Source organism: Ananas comosus, linkage group 1, assembly GCF_001540865.1.
Source record: "Ananas comosus cultivar F153 linkage group 1, ASM154086v1, whole genome shotgun sequence".
NCBI classification, from domain to species: domain Eukaryota; kingdom Viridiplantae; phylum Streptophyta; class Magnoliopsida; order Poales; family Bromeliaceae; genus Ananas; species Ananas comosus.
In genome coordinates this window covers 16,076,471-16,097,017 of record NC_033621.1, presented here as the reverse complement: position 1 = coordinate 16,097,017, position 20,547 = coordinate 16,076,471, and the positions used below count along the sequence as shown (strand labels likewise).

At 40.2% G+C, this 20,547-nt stretch overlaps 1 protein-coding gene across 1 annotated transcript in view; it reads left to right on the top strand.

Moving 5' to 3' along the window:
- LOC109713636 (nucleobase-ascorbate transporter 12) overlaps positions 7,878-20,547 on the top strand; it is a 52,708-nt gene continuing 40,038 nt past the window's right edge. The window contains exons 1-4 of the mRNA XM_020237800.1: positions 7,878-8,372; positions 8,452-8,549; positions 8,655-8,825; positions 9,302-9,402. Of these exons, the coding sequence (XP_020093389.1) occupies positions 8,111-8,372; positions 8,452-8,549; positions 8,655-8,825; positions 9,302-9,402 (632 nt within the window). The 5' untranslated portion in view covers positions 7,878-8,110. The remainder of the gene's footprint in view (positions 8,373-8,451; positions 8,550-8,654; positions 8,826-9,301; positions 9,403-20,547) is intronic.

Below are 20,547 nucleotides of genomic sequence, written 5' to 3'. Positions count from 1 at the left end.
CAATGTCAATATGGTTAAACTATGTTTAACAACCACTTTCTTGATGCCAATCATGTCTCTACTTTCATTGTCACCTTTATTTACTATTGTCCAAGTCCGACTTATGTTCTTTAACAATAGGTTTAATGCCACACATGATTCCAACCTAAGTTCTTTGACACTAGGTTCATGTCCAACCTATGTTTATTCACACTAGGTTCATATCATCCATGTTCAACCTAGGTTCCTGACTCTAGGTTAAGTGCCACTCGATCTAATATATAGATGTCCAATGTCAAGGTCTCTATCATAGAGTTATCGATCCAATTCATGCAATCATCCAGCATTTACATAGCATATTCATCATGCATTCTACGATAATTATTATATAGCAACCATACCAAGCATTTGCTTAACTTTTACATCATGTCATTTACAAGAGGCTCATTGGTCTCCTTATAGTGACCACCCAGGCGGCACCAAGATGTATCATGATTTGAGGATGCTCTATTGGTGGTCCGGAATGAAGGCTGGTATTGGGCGCTTCGTGGCGAAATGCTTAGTATGCTAGCAAGTGAAGGCGGAGCACCAATTTCCAGCGGGAAAGCTTCAATGTTTACCTATCCTCGTTTGAAAATGGGAGGATGTATCAATGGATTTCGTGGTCGGCTTACCTCGCTCGACAGGTGATAAGCTAGTGCAGGTATATCTTGATGAGATAGTGAGGTTGCACGGGGTGCCGAAATCAATAGTGTCGGATCGAGACCTCCGGTTCACTTCACACTTTTGGAAGAGCCTGCAGGAAGCTTTGGGCACACGGCTCAATTTCAGCACTGCATTTCATCATCAGACAGATAGGCAAATAGAGAGGACCATTCAGACTCTGGAGGATATGTTGCGGGCGTGTGTCATTGATTACAAGGGGAGTTGGTGTAAGCACCTACCGATGGCCGAGTTCGCCTACAACAACAGTTATCATGCTAGCGTGGGGATGGCACCGTTCGAAGCTCTTTACGGACGGAAGTGCCGATCTCCCATACACTGGAGTGATGTTGGCAAATGTGCGGAATTCGGCCCCGATGTTTTGCGGGAGGCGGAAGAGAAGGTCCGCCTTGCTCGCAAGAGATTGCTCACGGCGCAATCTAGACAGAAGAGCTATTTAGATAAACACCGTAGAGACTTGGAGTTCACAGTGGGCGATTGTGTGTTCCTGAAGGTATCGCCCATAAGAGGTGTAAAGCGGTTCGGGAAGCGGGAAAAGTTAAGTCCCTGGTACATTGGGCCATATGAGGTATTGGAGCGTGTTGGAACGGTGGCTTACCAGCTCGCGTTGCCGCCGAAGCTCGTGGATGTTCACAACGTTTTCCACGTCTCCAATCTTCGCAAGTATATTCACGACCCCGAGCACGCCTTGTTGTACGAGCCGTCGGAACTTCAAGAAGATATGAGCTATGAAGAGTTCCCGGTGATGATTATCGCTCGAGAGGTGCGCAAGTTGAGAAACCGCGAGATTCCCTACGTTAAGGTCCAGTGGAGCAATCACGATGATCGCGAAGCAACCTGGGAGCTCGAGGACGAGATGAAAGCGCATCATCCTCACTTGTTTGAGGAGTGTTAAGGTGTGAGTTTAAGTTTGAGTTTGAAATTGAGTTCGTTTCGAAGACGAAACTCTTTTAAGAAGGGAGGATGTAAGGAAGTGAATTCTCGAAATTCGAGAGTTGAACTTCGACTAGAATCGACTTGTTATCGACTTGGATGCTTTGGAAAGTCCAAAGATGTCAAAAATGCATAAAGTGTATTGTGGAGGACCCGCGAGAGCAACCTGTGCAAAAATCTACACAATTGTTGGTTTTATGCTCTCGGGGACTGGTTCCTCAGGGAGGGGACCGGTCCCCATACGCATGTGGGGGTTGAGCTGATGCTCAACCTGGGTAAACTGCTCTCAGGAACCGGTCCTCCCTTAGAGGGACCGGTCCCTGTAGCCTGAAATGCCCAAAGATGGGCTATCACATAGTGGCAAAGTTGAGGGGGTTTTCAGCAATTGTGCTGTGTAGTTGTAAGAGGGGTGGAGTGTGGGGCTTCTCTTTCACTCTCCCTCACACTCTTAACCCTAGCTCCCTCTCTCTCTCTCTAAACGCTCATCTCTCTCTAGGAAGGAACAAGAGGAGGGGGATTTGGTGGAGAAGCTAGTGGAAAGAAGGTTACTCATATCCTTCTTCTTCTTCTTCTTCTTCAAGCTTGGAGCTAGGTGTTGAGGTAAGCTTTAACCTCTTTAATGGTAGATCTCTTGGGTTTATCTTTTATACTCAAAAATTGGTTTAGTTGGAACTCTAGTATGCCTAATAGAGGTTCCATGCTTGAATCTAGGGCTAGATCAAGGGATTTTGTGTTGTTGAAACCTAGGGCTCCAAATTAGGGGTTTTGGGAAATAGTAGGTTTTGATCTAATTCGATCATATGTGAACCTAATTGCTAGGTGTATAAACGCGTCGGCGAAGACGGTTCGACGATTCGTCGAGTCGGTGAAGAGTTATCGGCAAAAGGGGACGGCCGTAGCCTCCGTTCCCATTTGAAGGGGCGAAGCGACGTCCTAGGAGTTGCCGAGTTCCATTCTACGAGTTGCAGCATCGCCAACAGGTGGGTGGTGCCATCCCGAAGCAGTTGAACTGCTCCCTATGTCTAAGTGTATTGTTGATCAAGTTTTTGCATATTGAGCTTTTGCATTTGCTTAGATGGTTGTTACTTGTTATTGCATGCTAATGGTAGCGTAGTGTTGTTTGCTTGGCACTTGAACCTAGTGTGCATGAGATCGAAGCATAGCGACTTGAAACCCTATAATAATGTGATAATGGTGAACTTGACTCTAAGTGAGGGAAAACCTAGCGATGTGTAACTAGTGTATTGAGAACACTTAAATGAGAACGAGTAGCATCTAATTAATGTGAAACCTATAATGTGTGGCATATGAGAACCTTAATGTAGTTGAAACACTAGGATGATGAGTATAGGAACACATTGATTCTATGATGATGATAACCCTAGTTGTTAGGGTATCCTCAGTTGACGAGGATTGGATCGTGCTCGCGTAGCCTGTTATATGCTTGCTGTGATCGCTCCGCACAAGCCGTGCACTCCGGAGATTTATGTCACGCCCCGGGACCGGCGGAGGCCCTCCCGGTAGCGTGCCCAGACCCGCCATATGTCTACACATATAAGGCGTCTACAAGAAAAGCGGAACTAAAAGCAAGGAATGGNTGCCTCAGGGCTGCCGCAGCACTGCTCACTGGGGGACCGGTCTCTCCTTCCAGGGACCGGTCCCCGAGAGTAAAAACTCTCAGGACTTATCCCGAATTCCAGTTTTCGAACTTTTTAGGTCGGAAAATATTCTACAACCCTCCACCAAGTGTGGAAAAGCTCGAAATACATCCAAACACTCGAACCTCGCAATTTGCAAAGGTCCAGTGCGTTACAATTTAGTCACATGATAGGGCAGTAGCTAGCTATCCGCAGGCAGTCTTGGGTGAGTCGAGCGGCTGGGACTCCTCACCTATGGGATTGAGATGTGAGATTGAGAGCGAGCCTTCGGGCTAGCTGAGTGATTGGATGATTTAATGAAAAGCATTGTTGTTGAACATAGTAGTATGATAGTTAGTCTTTTACTATGTAGTGCATGCATTCATTATACCGGATTGAGGCATAGTAGGATACTTGCATTTCTTCCTACTCAGTTATTGCTGCTTCATACATATTTATCTATCTGTCTTTCTATGCCTGCTTAGACCTAGTGGGGAGATCGGCGGAGTCGGCGGCCGAACCCACTGGGAACTATGGACAATAGTTCTCACCCCACTTTGTTGTAAGGCCGAGTTCGAGCACCCCCGGTGAGGATCGTGGTAAGGGCTTAGTGCCCTAGGGTTAGTAGATGCTTCCTATTTGCATTAGAGCAACCTTGTATATACATGAGAATAGATGATGTTTAGGTTGTGAGGTGCTATTGGAGAATTGTAAAACTTTATGTTTACATTTTGGAAGAAAGAATGTAAAGTTAATCAAGTTGTATTGACTGTTGAATGTTGCACTTACACCCCCTAAAAAAATAGGAATTCTGCTTTTACAAAATAGTCCCTGCAGCTTTTACAAAACAGTCCCTGCAGCGTTTTAGTGCAAAATCTGCACTGGCAGCACTTGTTTCCAAGGTAATTTTGCACTTCCCCTTCATTCTGAACCCCTTTAAACCCTTCTAAACTTGTAATTAGCTACCCCCACATGGCCAATTTAGCTCGGGGGCTAACTAATTTACATTTTAGCTTTAATTTGATCAAGTTGATCAAAGTTAGCCTTATAGTTGGAGATTCGATATATTACAGTAGAATAGTCTAATAAGGTCTTAATATTGGCTCGTTTGATTGCGAAAATGTATTTTTCGCGAGCATACACTCTTAGGGCACAGTAGAACCGCTCCACAAGGTTTCAATTCTTGTAAGTTAGAATGTGAACTTGTTTCGGTTATGAATATACACACTTTGGGCTTTGTAGAATAGTTTTATGAGGTCTTAATATTGGCTCGTTTGATTGCGAAAACGTATTCTTTGAGAGCATACACTCTTAGGGCACAATAGAACCGCCCCACGAGGTTTCAATTTTTGTTCGTTTAAATGTGAACTTGTATCAGTTATGAATATACAAACTTTGGGCATAGTAGAATAGTCTCATGATGTCTCAATATTGGCTCGTTTGATTGCGAAAACGTATTCGTCGCGAGCATACACTCTTAGGGCACAGTAGAACCGCCCCACGAGGTTTGAATTTTTGTTCGTTTGAAGGTGAACTTTTATTGGTTATGAATATACGCACTTTGGGAATAGTACAATAGTCTCATGAGGTCTCAATATTGGCTCGTTTGATGGCGAGAACGTTTTCGTCGCGAGCATACACTCTTAGTGTACAATAGAACTGCCCCACGAGGTTTCAATTCTTGGTCGTTAGAATGTGAACTTGCTTCGGTTATGAATATACAGACTTTGGGTATAGTAGAATTGTATCATGAAGTCTCAATATTGGCTCGTTTGATTGCGTAAACGTATTCGTCGCGAGCATACACTCATAGGGCACAGTAGAACAGCTCCACNCGAAAACGTATTCTTTGAGAGCATACACTCTTAGGGCACAATAGAACCGCCCCACGAGGTTTCAATTTTTGTTCGTTTAAATGTGAACTTGTATCGGTTATGAATATACAAACTTTGGGCATAGTAGAATAGTCTCATGATGTCTCAATATTGGCTCGTTTGATTGCGAAAACATATTCGTCCCGAGCATATACTCTTAGGGCACAATAGAACCGCCCAACAGGGTTCGAATTCTTGTTCATTTGAATGCGAACTTGTATCAGTTATGAATATACAAACTTTGGGCATAGTTGAATAATCTCATGATGTCTCAATACTGGCTCGTTTGATTGCGAAAACGTATTCGTCGCGAGCATACACTCTTAGGGCACAGTAGAACCGCCCCACGAGGTTTGAATTTTTGTTCGTTTGAAGGTGAACTTTTATTGGTTATGAATATACGCACTTTGGGAATAGTACAATAGTCTCATGAGGTCTCAATATTGGCTCGTTTGATGGCGAGAACGTTTTCGTCGCGAGCATACACTCTTAGTGTACAATAGAACTGCCCCACGAGGTTTCAATTCTTGGTCGTTAGAATGTGAACTTGCTTCGGTTATGAATATACAGACTTTGGGTATAGTAGAATTGTATCATGAAGTCTCAATATTGGCTCGTTTGATTGCGTAAATGTATTCGTCGCGAGCATACACTCATAGGGCACAGTAGAACAGCTCCACGAGGTCTCAATTCTTGTAAGTTAGAATGTGAAATTGTTTCGGTTATGAATATACACACTTTGGGCTTTGTCGAATAGTCTCATGAGATCTCAATATTGGTTTGTTTGATTGCGAAAACGTATTCGTTGAGAACGTACACTTTTAGGGCACAATAGAATCGCCCCACGAGATTTCAATTTTTGTTCGTTTGAATATGAACTTGTATCGGTTATAAATATACATACTTTGGGTGTAGTAAAATAGTCTAATGATGTCTCAATATTAGCTCGTTTGATTGCGAAAACATATTCGTCGCAAGCATACACTCTTAGGGCACAATAGAACTATCCCACGAGGTTTAAATTCTTGTTCGTTTGAATGTGAACTTGTATCGATTATGAATATACGCACTTTGGCTGCGTTTGGTTCGGATATAAGTAAGAACTGCTTGTTACAGGGATAGGTACAAGTTCAGGTATAAGCAGGATTTAGACCAAATTTTTGTTTGGATTAAAATTGGATTCTTTTTAGGAATAAGATAAATAGTATTTTTTCGATGGTAAGATTGGAATAAGAGGAATAAGAGTTATAATTTGAAATTAAAATTATATTATATAATTAATTAACATCAAAATATTACTTAAAAATAAATAAATAAATAATTATTTATAATTAATTATAAATAATAAATTAATAATATCAATTATCTAATTGTTGATAATAATTATTAATAAAAATAATAATTATTAATTATTATTATTAATTAATTATAAATAATAAATTAATAATAATATCGATTATCTAATTTTTATTAATAATAACATTGATTATCTAATTATTATAATTATTATTAATATTTATTAATAATAAATTAGNAATATACTATTCTATTCTGTACATGTAATAATAATAAAGAAATTTATACCGAATAGAATATCACTGAATAACTTTCCTACATCCAAATAAGGCCTCAAGCTTTATTTGGATGTATGAATAAGGCTCTGTCTGTATGTACGAATATTTTGTTCAGCACATTGAACTCTTTCATTTAGGCCCTATTTCGATGTGTGAACATCTTATTCAGCATATTTTCTTAATTACTCAAGAAATTTATATATTTGATAAATAAGGAGTATGATCAAAGATTTGAAATGAAATATCATCTTCGGCCTTCAAATTATTTTTTTAGAATAAGATAAATCATGTCGTAATTAAGTGAAATATCATGTAATTAATAGCAAAACCTTTGAAGAAACAAAATTAAACTCCCTGGTAGCAATCATATTAGAAAACTCTCAAACCGAATAAGTTATTCTTAAATAACTTATTTCGACAACCAACCAGGACCTTACTTAAGAAGCCAGTTATATTCGCTAAATAAGGAATATATCTAGAAAGTCATACTATATTTAACCTTTATGTCATTTTCATGGAATAAGATATATCACCTTATACGTCAAATAAACTATCCTTCAACTGTAGATGTTAATGTCCTCCAAAGAGCTAAAATCGAATCCCTAATTTGCAATCACACATAAGAAAATTCTTCATAGCATACAAATTATTATTAGATAACTTGTTCTAACATCCAAATAAAGTCTAAGTTTTTAAATGGCGTATTGAAAATTTCAAATTTCTTCGAAAATATGTGCTAAGAGTGAGTTTTCAAAAAGCATGAAAATCCCTAATTAATAAATTACTTTATTATTTAAGCAATGAATAATAATTTAAATATATTAATTAGATTAATTAATAATTTACTGCCATTAAAATTAAATTTTGATTTTAATTAATCTTGTTTTTGTCAAAGAATAAGTTTATTTTAGGAAAAAGATGGAATAATAATTCTAGTCTTATACCAGCTTGGTTCAGAAATTAAAAAACTAATTTTCCCGAATATCAAACATAATGTTAGAAAATAAAGGGAAGAACAAGAGTTTATTCGCTATTTGTTTCCGAATCAAACGCTATAGATTTGGGTTGTTGAATCCGTTGCCTTCTTACTGATTGATTGCGCATGACATGCGTCGCCCACTCTTAAAACACGTCAACCTCCATCCCAACCCAGACCCAAAACCAAACTCTCCTTGCCGACCGTCTCCTTACTACCCCATCCTCCCACTTCTTACTCTCACTCACTGTACCGCACTCTCACTCCCCCTTCCTGGCTCCCATTCGCAACGCAGCAGCAGCACAAGCATACCATCTGATCTCTCTCCCTCTCCATCTTCCCCAAATTCTTATTCCTCTGCAACCGCAGCGAGCGATCGGTCGGATCTCTAAAAGAAGGTTTATTTAGCTACCCATGACGAGCAACGACCAGCCGCAGCGGCGGGCCCGGCCGGGGCCGTGGCCGCCTGCTCCAGCTCCATCGGGTCCGCCTCCGCCGTTGTCGTGGGCCAAGCGGACCGGATTCAAGGGTAGGGTATCCGCGGAGTCCAATGCGAGCAATTCCGGCCAGATTGCTCTTCCCCCGCCCTCATTGCCGCAGGTGACGGCGGACGACGAGGTCTTCACTGAACGACAGGCTCATATCAAGTACGAGCTCAGAGACACGCCCGGCCTCAGTGAGACAGCTCTTCTTGCCTCCGCTCTCTATATTTTCATTTCCCCTCAACTACTCAATTTTTCTCTCTATCATTTCAGTCCCCATCATGATCTACGGATTGCAACACTACCTCTCTATGCTGGGTTCCTTGATTCTAATCCCTCTGGTCATCGTTCCTGCGATGGGTGGAACTGGCGTGAGTGTTCCTCCTCTATTCTTTTCTTCATGAAAGCTATTTAGGTCAGTTCTTTGCAGCGAAGGTGGTTTTGATGAAGGAAATAAAAAAAACATACTCTTGCAGGAGGACACAGCAGCAGTTGTGTCGACGGTGCTATTTGTGTCAGGTGTAACCACATTGTTGCATACTTCCTTTGGGACGAGGCTACCGCTTGTGCAAGGTCCTTCTTTTGTCTATCTGGCGCCCGTGCTGGCACTAATTAACTCCCCAGAATTCCAGGGTCTTAATGGGAATGTATGTTAACTTGTCTGCTCCAGTCCTTTGCTGTTCTTCTAAATCATCGTGAAACAGTCAATACACGCCTTGAATATCACACATATAATGTGCCATGAGTATACGGAACCTACGTATCATCTCATTGCCTTCTCTGTAATGGACATTCTGTCAACAGAGTATGTAAATGGCATATACATCTCTTATCGTGTAGCATTGAACGCATCTCTGTAGATGATGCTCTCGCCTGTAATGCGAGAGATATGCACACTTTTGCGCACCCTCTAATTTGGCAAATGTGGATAAGTGCTTCATTAAGTGTCTTGCTCACTTAAATACACCCTCTAGTTTGATGGAAACATAATGTTTCATTGAAGTGCTGGTGGGGAAAAATAACTTCATTAGTCTTGGTATTATGTTGTACTATTATGTCTTTGTTTATTGCTTGGTTTCTACATATCATCCCTTTGAGCTCAAAAATCACAAATTTACCGCAGAACTTCAAGCACATAATGAAGGAGATACAAGGAGCTTTAATCATATCCTCTGCCTTTCAAGCGATAGTTGGATATACTGGGTTTATGTCCTTGCTACTGAGGTGTGCTTCTCTTGGCATTGCTTGAATTCATCTTTTATTCCATGTTCTTCTAAGCTTGAGCTATCAGCAAACTTAAATACCTTGCTAAACCTTTCCAAGTTTTCTATTGTATGTTTCATCTCCTTTGCCATTTGTTTCGATGGTTAGTTGTAATAACAAGAAACATTTAAAATATTGTAATATTTTGCTTCTGAAGTGCTTGTGGCAGCTGTATACTATTTGAGCTTCCTGCTAGATAACCTATCAGAGTGGGCGAATGCCAATTTAGAGTCAATAGAGTCAATACTGTGCAGCTGATGCCTTGGAGTAGTGACACGGCCCATTACCATGACAGCATGCCATGACATGTATATATAACAATAGTTCTTGCTGAAAATAGAGCATAGTATTGTCAGTTGTGCAATTATGGATTATCAAACTTTTTTTTGCATGGGCTTTTAGACAAGCGATTTACTCACATTGGCATGCTCGGTCTCTCCTAATCTTATGCAGCAACAATATTTCTTGCCATTTAGCATATACAAATTTGTTTTCTTTGTAATTATGCTGTGATTGTGCAATCCACCATTTTGACTTTTCTACACCCTCCATGCTTTTTTTATTGGAATCCTTTGTATAGTAGTATTTATATGCATCTTATCATTTCACAAGTCTCGTTTTCTTCTGCGGCATTGCTTTTCTTATTTTATTCTTCCATACTTTTGGTTCCGCATAGAAATTTTGATCGTGCCTCTATATTCATCTCTTTGATATTTCTAGTTGAAGGTGACTAAATTATATGGGAGAAACGAACTAGACCAAATTAATGAATCAGCACAACCTTAGCTGTTTATTTTGTGACGATTAATTACAGACATATTTATTCTCTTGAATTATGTTTGAACTAACAAGGGGGTATGCTTTTTGAACCTGAATTAGCTATTCCATTCATTTCTTTAATTATACCAAAAGGTTTGGTAGAATGAGTGTCACACCCCGCGACCGCCAATTTGGTCTGTTTGGGCCCGTACACAGACGCCAAATGGAGAGAACCTCCTCTGTCCGCCCAAGGCTCCACAACAACAAAGTATGTATAAAGCATTTGCCCAGGAATAATTGCTATATACATGGCTTGCACGAGGGCAAGCATCGAAAGCAAATTGCAATATACATGGCTTGCACGAGGGCAAGCATCCAAAGCAAGTGAAAGTAATTAGCTATTACATCCATACATTTTATTAGATTATTTTGAACCAAATACAGGGTGTACAAATTTTATTTACATACATTCTTCCAATATACATAATCATCTCTCAAATGAAACTATTACATATTGCTTTAATCAGCTACAATAGATGAAATATACAAGGTACATCTATACTTAATGACAGTCTGCTATCTAGTGCGCAATATTCATGCCGCGATCCTCGACCGCCCCGCTCGCGCTAGGACCTGCATAATTAATGGGGTGAGAACTACTGAAAGTTCCCAGTAGGTTCGGCCGCCGATCTTGCCGACTCATCCACTAGGTTTACTCAGGCATATGTAAGAAAAGGAAATGGATAGCAAATCAAACTAATGCTACTACAAATGCCTGTACAAAACTGAAGCAATAATAAATGCTCATGATGCATGCATTTCATTCATACTTTTACCTTTACCCAATCCGCTTGGTTAATCATTTGGTTAACCCCAACTCACCAAACCAAATCCCTTTTGTCGGGGAGAATAGTGCTACCACCTGACGGGACCATCTGCTGGGGAGAATTTCACTACCGACCTAGTTGATGACACTCCGGAGCTCACCGCTCAAGGTGGAGCGACCTACCTCGAGCATTCAGACTATCTGTGAGTACGATCCAATCCTCACTTGAAGGTCCCACAACCGTGACGAGTTCTCTTTGTTTAGCATTTCTAATTCTGGGTGCTAAGTTATAATGCCACAAGTTCATACATGATTTTCCCTTGTCTAGCATTCACAATTCTCGGTGCTACTCATGCCGTCTAGTCACAATGTCACTTTGTTTACTATTATCATAGTTCAATAATTGTTCATACATTATAGGGTTTCTAAGTTCACCATGTATTGTCCACATGTACTTTACTTTCAAAGCATACAAGAATGCTACCAATAAGCCACATAATCCTATAATGCATGAATTCACTATACACATACATAGATGTTCAAGAAAGTGACTAGACATAATGGGTCATTCAAAGACTTCGGATAGCACTACCCACCTCATAGGGATGCCGAGATGTGAGAACCCAAGTCCCGTGATTTTTGGACGCCAATCTCTCTCGACCCACGGCTAACGAAAGCAAAACGAAGCTTTTCCTCAATATCTTGCCGTAGACTCGTCGAAATGTCTATCCGAGCCTCTCAACGCGTCGAATTTACCTTCAATCAGGATTACATAAGATCAATTCCATGCTAGATCTCCAATCCTACAAAATCCCATTTCTATGCTTAGGTTCCACACAACCTCAACATACTCACATTTCTTAGGAAATCATGGAGTAATTTCACCCTCCAAAACCTAAGAACCTCAAAAACCAACAATTTAGGGTAATTAGATTAAACCCTAACAAAGAGGAGCAAGAGAACTCACCTTGACTCCATTGCTACCGAAGCTTACCTTGCTTTTGAGCTTTATCAACCCAAAACCACCAATTTTCCATCTAATTTCCCTCTTTAATTCTCCTCCCAAAACCCTCTTTTCTTGGCTTCTAGAGAGAGGAGGAGAGAATGAGAAGAAGAAGAGAATGAGGTCTTCTCTTGCATGAGGAGTACAGGTGGAGAGTTGAGACATTTATACAAGCCCCAACAATTACAAATAAACCCCCCAAAAATTCACTCTCAGCCTTTACAATTCAGTCCTTAAAAGCTAGGTACCGGTACTCGCCATCCAATACCGGTACCAACCGCTCAACCCGAGCTGCGTAACTTCAGACACGTGGCACAGTATCGGTATTCAACACTAGTACAGGTACCATACCAGCCAAGTACTGGTACCGGCCTCAGGTATTGGTACACAGCCTCTCGGTGTCCCGATCCCGAGAGCTGCCCATTCCTACTTCTGTTGGGTACCGGTACCGCATTGACTTGGTACCGATACTTAGTGTTCCCTGTGCAGTCCAACAACTGTAGTGTTTCGAATTCCGTTTTCGCGCCAGGTGCGCGCCGAAAATACCCAAACACATCCGAAACTCACCTCCATCCATCCCAACGCCTTCAAGGCCACTCAGTAACCTCGCTTATCACCCTTATACCTCACTTTGATCAATTCGATCAAAGTTCACCTTACGACTCGGGGATTCGGTATGTTACAATAAGAACACGAAATTGTGCAAGAAGTATCAATATATGTAAAACAAGTTGTTGATGCATGCAAGAACGTAAAAGAGATCTTGGATTAATCAAGAATGATTTAGTTGACAAATGAACTAGAAATAGAGTTTGTTCCAAATCTTTTGTAAGATAATGTAAATGAAACTTTATGGGACTATGTAGATGAGTCACACACTTCCTCTGGAAATGTGATAGTTGCAACACCACCACCATCATCAATTTATTCTCGAGTTTTAAAAGGATTCTTATTGAATTTTATAATTGATTATCTACCTATTATCACTATATAAATTTGCACACACTTCCACAGAACGCAAGAAAACAACTAAGGAGCTTGCCATGAAAACTATAAGGGTGATTTGCCTGTGGAATTACATATCTTCTAAATTGCAATTTAGTTTATGTAATTTAAAAGTTGTCCTCCAAAATTTCCTTCTGACATTAGCATAGCGTTGATGAGAAAGTTGACAAGTATCTTAATTGAAGAAGGAAAAACAAAGAAAAGAGAAGAAAACTAGAGCTATTGGACGTTGCAGCTTATGATAGTGACGCATGACCTGTTGGACATGTTACTGTGCTTGTTAGATTATGTAGAATCATGCTTGTAGATGTTAATGAAGATTTTGCTCACCAAATCATTCTATAAAAGTTATAATAAATGATCATTTGAAGCCACGAGTTGAAGCCATGATATATAGGTATTTGCTGAAAACAAAATTAGAAGACAAGATACAACCCTAGGTCCTAAATCTGAATTTTATAAGACCTTTTAGATGAATTCTAAAGTCTGACGCAAGAAATAAAGCAAATATCAGCAGCAATATAATCAAGACTTTGATTAATAGCAACTATAAGAACTAATAATAAAAGAGCAACTAACTAAGTTCAATACACCGACACCGAGTGCATATAATGGCCCCCAAAAAGAAACATCATGGAGTCAATTCTTTCCAAGCTTATTTATTAAAAAAATGAGTGGACAGGTTATAGTGGAATGTTTAGAAGGTGGAAGGTAAAGGGTGGCTATGGTGAAATGTCAGTTATCTTAGATGAGAAGGAGAAGATCGGTGAATATTCAAGGTTGCAACCATTTCACAAGATGCGGGTATCCACGGCCATGAAGGTTAGCGGGCACCGTGGTGGGCAAACTCCAACACAGGATGGATGAAGGGGTAGGAGGATCCAAAAGAACTAGTCCATCAACTACTCTATTTTCTTGCTGACACATTTATAGCCTTGCGTCTATAACCTATTTTTATGAATGCTGTTAGAGCGCCAGCACTTCACATTCATATAGGTAGACTCTATCGAAAATGTCTCATATTTAACACTAGTAAAATTTTACTATAGTTCTATTAAGCGCTTTCTTTGCTTAACCTTCCTTTCGCAATATGGATCCCAAGCGCGCTATTTGGGGTAGAAATTTGTATATTGTAGTGCTGGCAATCACTTCGTATAATGTATTTTGTCTTATTAAACTTTAAACTTGATGATATTTCAAGTGGTAAGTAGAGTTTTCATCATTGGTAATTTTGAAATATGGGCTTGAGTCCCATTTCTATCGATGTTTTAAATATTAATGTCTTAGAAATCCCTAGTCAACGAATCAACCAATTTTTGGCTTAATCTCACAAAATCAATGTTAATTATATCACCTGATCTGATATTAATTGTTTTACATAACTTTGTCTCAATCAAATATGTCTTGACTTTTCATTATTTGTATGGCTATATGCTCTTGAGTCTTAAGAGCGTAGCCTTAGTATCACAATGTAGCGATAATGGCGGCATTGGTTTGGGCCAAAATGGAAATTCATACAATAAATTTCTTAACTATTTCACATCACTAAATGACGCCAGCGCCATGAATTCTGCTGCCTTGGTAGAGTCTGCTATACATGTCTGTTTCTTGGAACCGCAAAAAATCGTATCCCCACTTAATGAAAATATTCATCCACTTATAGGTGCATGATTTTTTCTTTCTGTCATCCAATTGGCATCTATATAGCCTTCTAATATCGTTGGATATCAACTATAGAAAATTTTATATTTACTGACCGTCCCTAGTGCAAGTGGCAAAGGGCTTGATGGTAGGTACTCGAGATCCCAAGTTCGAAGCCTAGTTGCTTTATATTTCCAGCTAAGTTCATTTTTTTTTAAATGTACAAGGTGGTACCATCTACCATTCTCTCAAAAAGAAAATTTCTTAGGTCATGGTCTTTTTCAAAATTTTCAAAACTCTAAAATTTTCAAAACTCTATAGATAGCATGCTAATCTTTATTTCTTGGGTTACTGGTAAATCTACTTAATTTGCCAATAACAAATGTGATACCGGCTAGTACAAGTATGTCACGACCCAAAGCCGCCAATTTGGACAACTCGGGCCCAAAACAGACCCGCCGAACGGACAGAGTTTCCCCTGTCCGCCCAAGGCGTAACAAAGTCTATGCATACATATCTAAACAAAAGATATTAGTATCAAACATTTACGAGAGGCAATCACAGATACAAGAGAATTTAAGCTATCTATTACATCACATTTCACATAGGAAATACATACATTCTTTATAACTTAATCTCTCAATTTATACAACATGATCACCTCACATTTACATTACATTTCTTTCACAAAGGGTTATACATTTCTTTTCTTTTCTTGCTATACTTGAGGGTAATGATCTAGTCTCGGTGGTCCACACTATCTAGGGCTCGATGCCCATACTGCGTCCTCGACGAATGCGCTCGTACTTAGCTCTGTAAAAACAGGGTGTGAGAACTAAACAAAGTTCCCAGTGCGTTCGGCCGCCGACCCCGCCAATTTTTCCACTAGGTCTAAGAAGGCATAGAGACAATAGAAAGGTCAGTATGACAAGGAAGTAATAGATAGAAACAATAAGCCCAACTTGCTCATATACATCTATAACATGCTTCAAATGATATCACTATGCCTTTACCAAACATGTCAACAAGTATAAGTTCTACTATGTCATGAACAATGTCATCTATCAATGTTCTACCATGTATGCAACTATATGAAATGCCATAATCATGCCTTGATCCAAATCCAATCGATTAGCCCGAAGGTCGAACCACTCGCCACACATTGTCATGCGACTGTGACCGTCTGTCGGGAGGGACCTCCCGTTTTTGTATCTCACTGTGATACAACTCCGGAGCTCACTGCTTGGAAGGCGCGACCATCCACAAGCCAAACAGATACAGACGACGCGAGTATGATCATAGTCTTCCCACCCGAGGACCGCGGAATTCCCACATCCCTATCCGTCACAAGGCATGTAATACTTACCATAGACCACATATGCAATATGCTCAAGTCCTCCTGCCCGAGGACCTCGGGAATCCCATATCCTAATTCTCATAATGCCAAGTTCATAATTCTCATGAGTGAGGATATGCTACATGTTACGATATATTAGGATACTATGTATTATTGCCTTTTATAGAGTAGTATTATATAGTATGTACTCCTAGTTAAACTCTTACTATAGTAGTCATTATTACTATAGTAAGACAATCTCTTATACTATATATATTCGTTAATACAACTCAAGAGGGTATGCTCTTTTGCCCTTCTTACATGGTATCAGAGCGGGAACCCTAATGTGGGGATATCGATCCAAAGCCACCATCCACCATAAGTCTCACCTTCTTTCATAGGTGTCTTTTCTTTTGGTTTTCTATCTCCCTGGTACTGCTACAGTACTATCGCTACAGTACTGCTACAGTACCATCGCTATAGTACCGGTAGTGCTACAATGCCTCTACTATAGTATTTTCAGCCTTTTTTGTGGTTCCTCTTTGCTCCTCTAGTGCCGCTTGGACTATCCTACTGTTGATTGCTCGTATCGCTCGGTTCTTTCCTTGGTGCGGTTGATCTTATTTGGTGATAAGTGGTTCCTCTCTCGTATGGTAGAAATCAGGTGGTAAACATGTCTTCTTCTACCTCAAATTTGCCAATTGTTAACATCAAAACTCTTATATCACTAGAATTCACCGATTCCATATATCTTGTGTGGAAACAAGTCTTTCTTAATGTTCTAGAAAGTTTTGGTGTTACAACACATGTGGACGGAACTAGTGTTGTGCCTTCTCAAACTATCGATACTGCTGATAAGAAGGTTATAAATCCTGAATATGTAGTTGGAAAAAGGACAATACTACTATACTTTCATGGATTAATGCCACTTTATCTCTTAGTATATTACATATGGTTGTTTCTAGCTCACTTAAAACTGCATATGATGCTTGGAGAATTATTGAGGCATATTTTCTTGATAAGACTGCTTCCACGGCTTTTTCTCTAAAGTTTGAATTGCGGAGCATCAAGAAAGGCTCAATAAGCATGAGTGATTACATGCAAAAGATCAAGACGATTAGTAATGCTCTTCAGGCAATTGGTGAAATCGAGTCAGACCATAATTTGGTCAGGACTGTTCTTCTAGGGCTACCAGAGGAATATCGAGGTTTTGTTAGTGCTCTAAACACACAGAAATAAGCCAACTTTTGAACAACTTTGTCCACTCTTGATGCAAGAAGAAACAGAAGTCCAGCGTCATACTAGTGTGACTACGTCCTCTACTATTCGCACTATTGACGGTGAAGCTCTTTATGCCAATCGTGGACGTGGTAATCGTGGAGGTCGTGGAGGTAGATATTGTGGAGGCCGAGGACAGCATGGTAGACACTACTCTGGTCATGGATCTCCTGGAATCTACCCACAGTCTCAACCCAATTATCCTCAACAATCTTACATTCCAAATCAACAACCGTATATTCCGAAGTCTGGCATACAATGTCAGATATGTGGAAAGTTCAATCATTCTGCTCTTCAGTGCAGACAACACTTCAATCATTCTTTCGCTGCTGATGAAGTTCTTCAGATCTTTGCTGCTATGAACCTTCACGAACTCGGTGAGGAGGTCTGGTGTCCGGATACCGGAGCATCAAATCATATGACCGCAAACTCTAGTATTCTCTCATCTTCTAAACCTTATAGTGGGCATGAAAAAATTCTTGTTGGTAATAGAAATTTACTTGATATTTCTCAGACAGGTGAAACTCAATTGAATACATCTTCTAACTCTTTTGCTCTCAAAAATGTTCTTGTTGTTCCTACTATTAAGAGAAATTTACTTTCAGTGCGTAAATTCTGTCAAGATAATAATTCTCTTTTTGAATTTGACTCTACTGGTTTCTCTGTGAAGGACAAGGAAACAGGGAAGGAGCTTCTTCGATGTCCTAGCTCGGGAACATCACTTTATCCAATTTCTTCTAAACTTGCAAGTGTAGGGAATAAGCAACAACTAGCTCTTGTTGCATCTAGGTTTAGTGGAGATGTCTGGCATAGACGGTTAGGCCATCCTAGTTTTCCTATTCTTTCTACATTTATTAAAAACAATAAAATTGTTTCTGATTCTGCACTGAAATTATCTGTCTGCAATGCTTGTAATATGGGAAAACATGTTAAACTCTCATTTCATGATTCGGAATCTCAGTCTGCTTTTCCTTTTCATATTGTTCATTCTGATGTTTGGCAATCACCTGTGCCCTCGGTTTCTGGATACAAATATTATGTTATTTTTATCAACGATTATTCTAGATTTTCCGGGCTTTATCTTTTAAAATTTAAACATGAAGTTTTTGACAAATTTCTGGAGTTCAAGAAGATGGTTGACAATATATTTCACAGCGCAATAAAATTTTTTCAATTTGACAATGGTACGGAATTTGTAAATGATCAGTTTTCTAGTTTTTGCTCACAAAATGGAATTATTCACCGATTTTCTTGTCCTTACACTCAACAAAATGGCCTTGCTGAGAGAAAACATAGACATTTATCTAACATTGTTCGAAGTCTATTGTTTCAAGCTGGCTTGCCTCCTCGTTTTTGGGCTGAGGTCATTCAAACTGCTGTTTTTCTTGTAAATCGACTCCCGTCTCTTACTGTTTTAAATGGGCGGTCACTATATGACATTCTTCATGGTTGTGCTTCTCCTGACTTGCAACTTATCAGAGTCTTTGGATGTTTGTGTTATCCCGATGTTCAGGACATTGCAGATCACAAGCTCTCTCCCCGATCACTTACTTGTGTTTTCTTGGGCCTTTCTGACAAACATAAAGGCTTTCGCTGCCTCTATCCGAGCACTGGTAACGTTTTTATTTCTCGCCATGTTACTTTTGTTGAAACTGTTTTTCCTTACTCTTGTCTATCTAAATTTTCTTCCTCACCTTCCCCCACTACCTTAAATTTTCAAATGTTTCAACATTTTCTTTCTAATCCTCCCTTATTGGGCGAAAGTCCTTCCTCTCTTGATGCCATCTCTGGTTTTTTTTTCACACGCCCTTCTACGGACATTGGTTCAAATGCATCTGTTTCACCGTCTGAGGCTGTATCGACTTTTCCTTCCACCTTGAATCATGATGTCACACAGGTTAGTGATGAATATGTTGCCACTGTTGCTAGTCCACCTGAACTCCGAGTCTATACCAGACGACACACCCTTCGACCTACTGCTGCTACAGCTTCACCTTCTCCTGTTGAGTTGACGCCTTCCACATCTGACAGGCCACCTTCACCTTAGCCTGCTGAGCCTTCTTTACCAATCCGAACACACTCTATGCTTACTCGATCTATGGCTAAGAATTTTGCCGGGTCTACCTCCTTCCTAGCTTCTACACATACTACTCTTCCTACTGAGCCTACCACTTTTTATGAAACTTTTCAGGATGCAGGTTGGCGTGTTGCCATGGCTGAAGAATTTGATGCATTACTCACCAATAATACTTGTGAGCTTGTTCCTGCTCCTCCTTCTGTCAATCTTATTGGCTGTAAATGGGTCTACAAAGTCAAACAGAAGGCGGATGGCTCTCTTGAGCGTCTCAAAGCTCGACTAGTGGCTCAGGGTTACAAACAACAACAAGGTATTGATTTTGATGAGACTTTTTCTCCGGTTGTCAAGCCGACCACTATTCGTACTGTTATTTCGGTCGCCCTCTCCTCTGGATGGTCTCTCCGACAACTTGATATGAAGAATGCCTTTCTTCATAGCACTCTTTGAGGAGGTTTATATGAAACAACCACCTGACTTTGTGCATCCTTCACTTCCTAGTCACGTTTGCCGTCTACGCAAAGCAATATATGGTCTCAAACAAGCTCCTCGGGCTTGGTTTCAGCGCTTCACTTCTTTTCTTTCTGAGATTGGTTTTGTTGGCAGCACTGCTGATCCCTCAATGTTTGTTTGTCATTCTTCCTCTGGCACTCTTGTTCTCCTCTTGTATGTTGATGATATTATTGTCACCGGCAGTTCCTCATCTCTTCTCGATGCTCTTATCGTTACTTTACAACGCGAATTTGCCATGAAGGATCTCGGACCGCTGCATTATTTTTTGGGTATTGAGGTTCATCGCTCTCCATCTGGTCTTCATCTATCTCAACAAAAATATGCGCATCAATTGCTTCAGCGACATGGTTTTCTTGACAGTAAGCCCGTTTCTAGTCTTCTTTCGCCAACATCTCGTCTCTCTTCTCATGAGGGGCATCTTCTTGAGGATCCATACACTTATCGTCAGATAGTTGGTGCTCTCCAGTATCTCACTTTCACCAGACCGGACATTTCATATGCCGTCAACTCTGTTGCCCAGTATCTCCGTGCACCTCGTGAACCGCACATGCAAGCGGTCAAGCGTATTCTGCGTTATATTCGGGGGACGCTATCTTTTGGCCTTCCTATCTCTCACTGCGATAATTCTTCTCTTGTGGCCTTTGCTGATGCTGATTGGGCTGGTTGCCCGG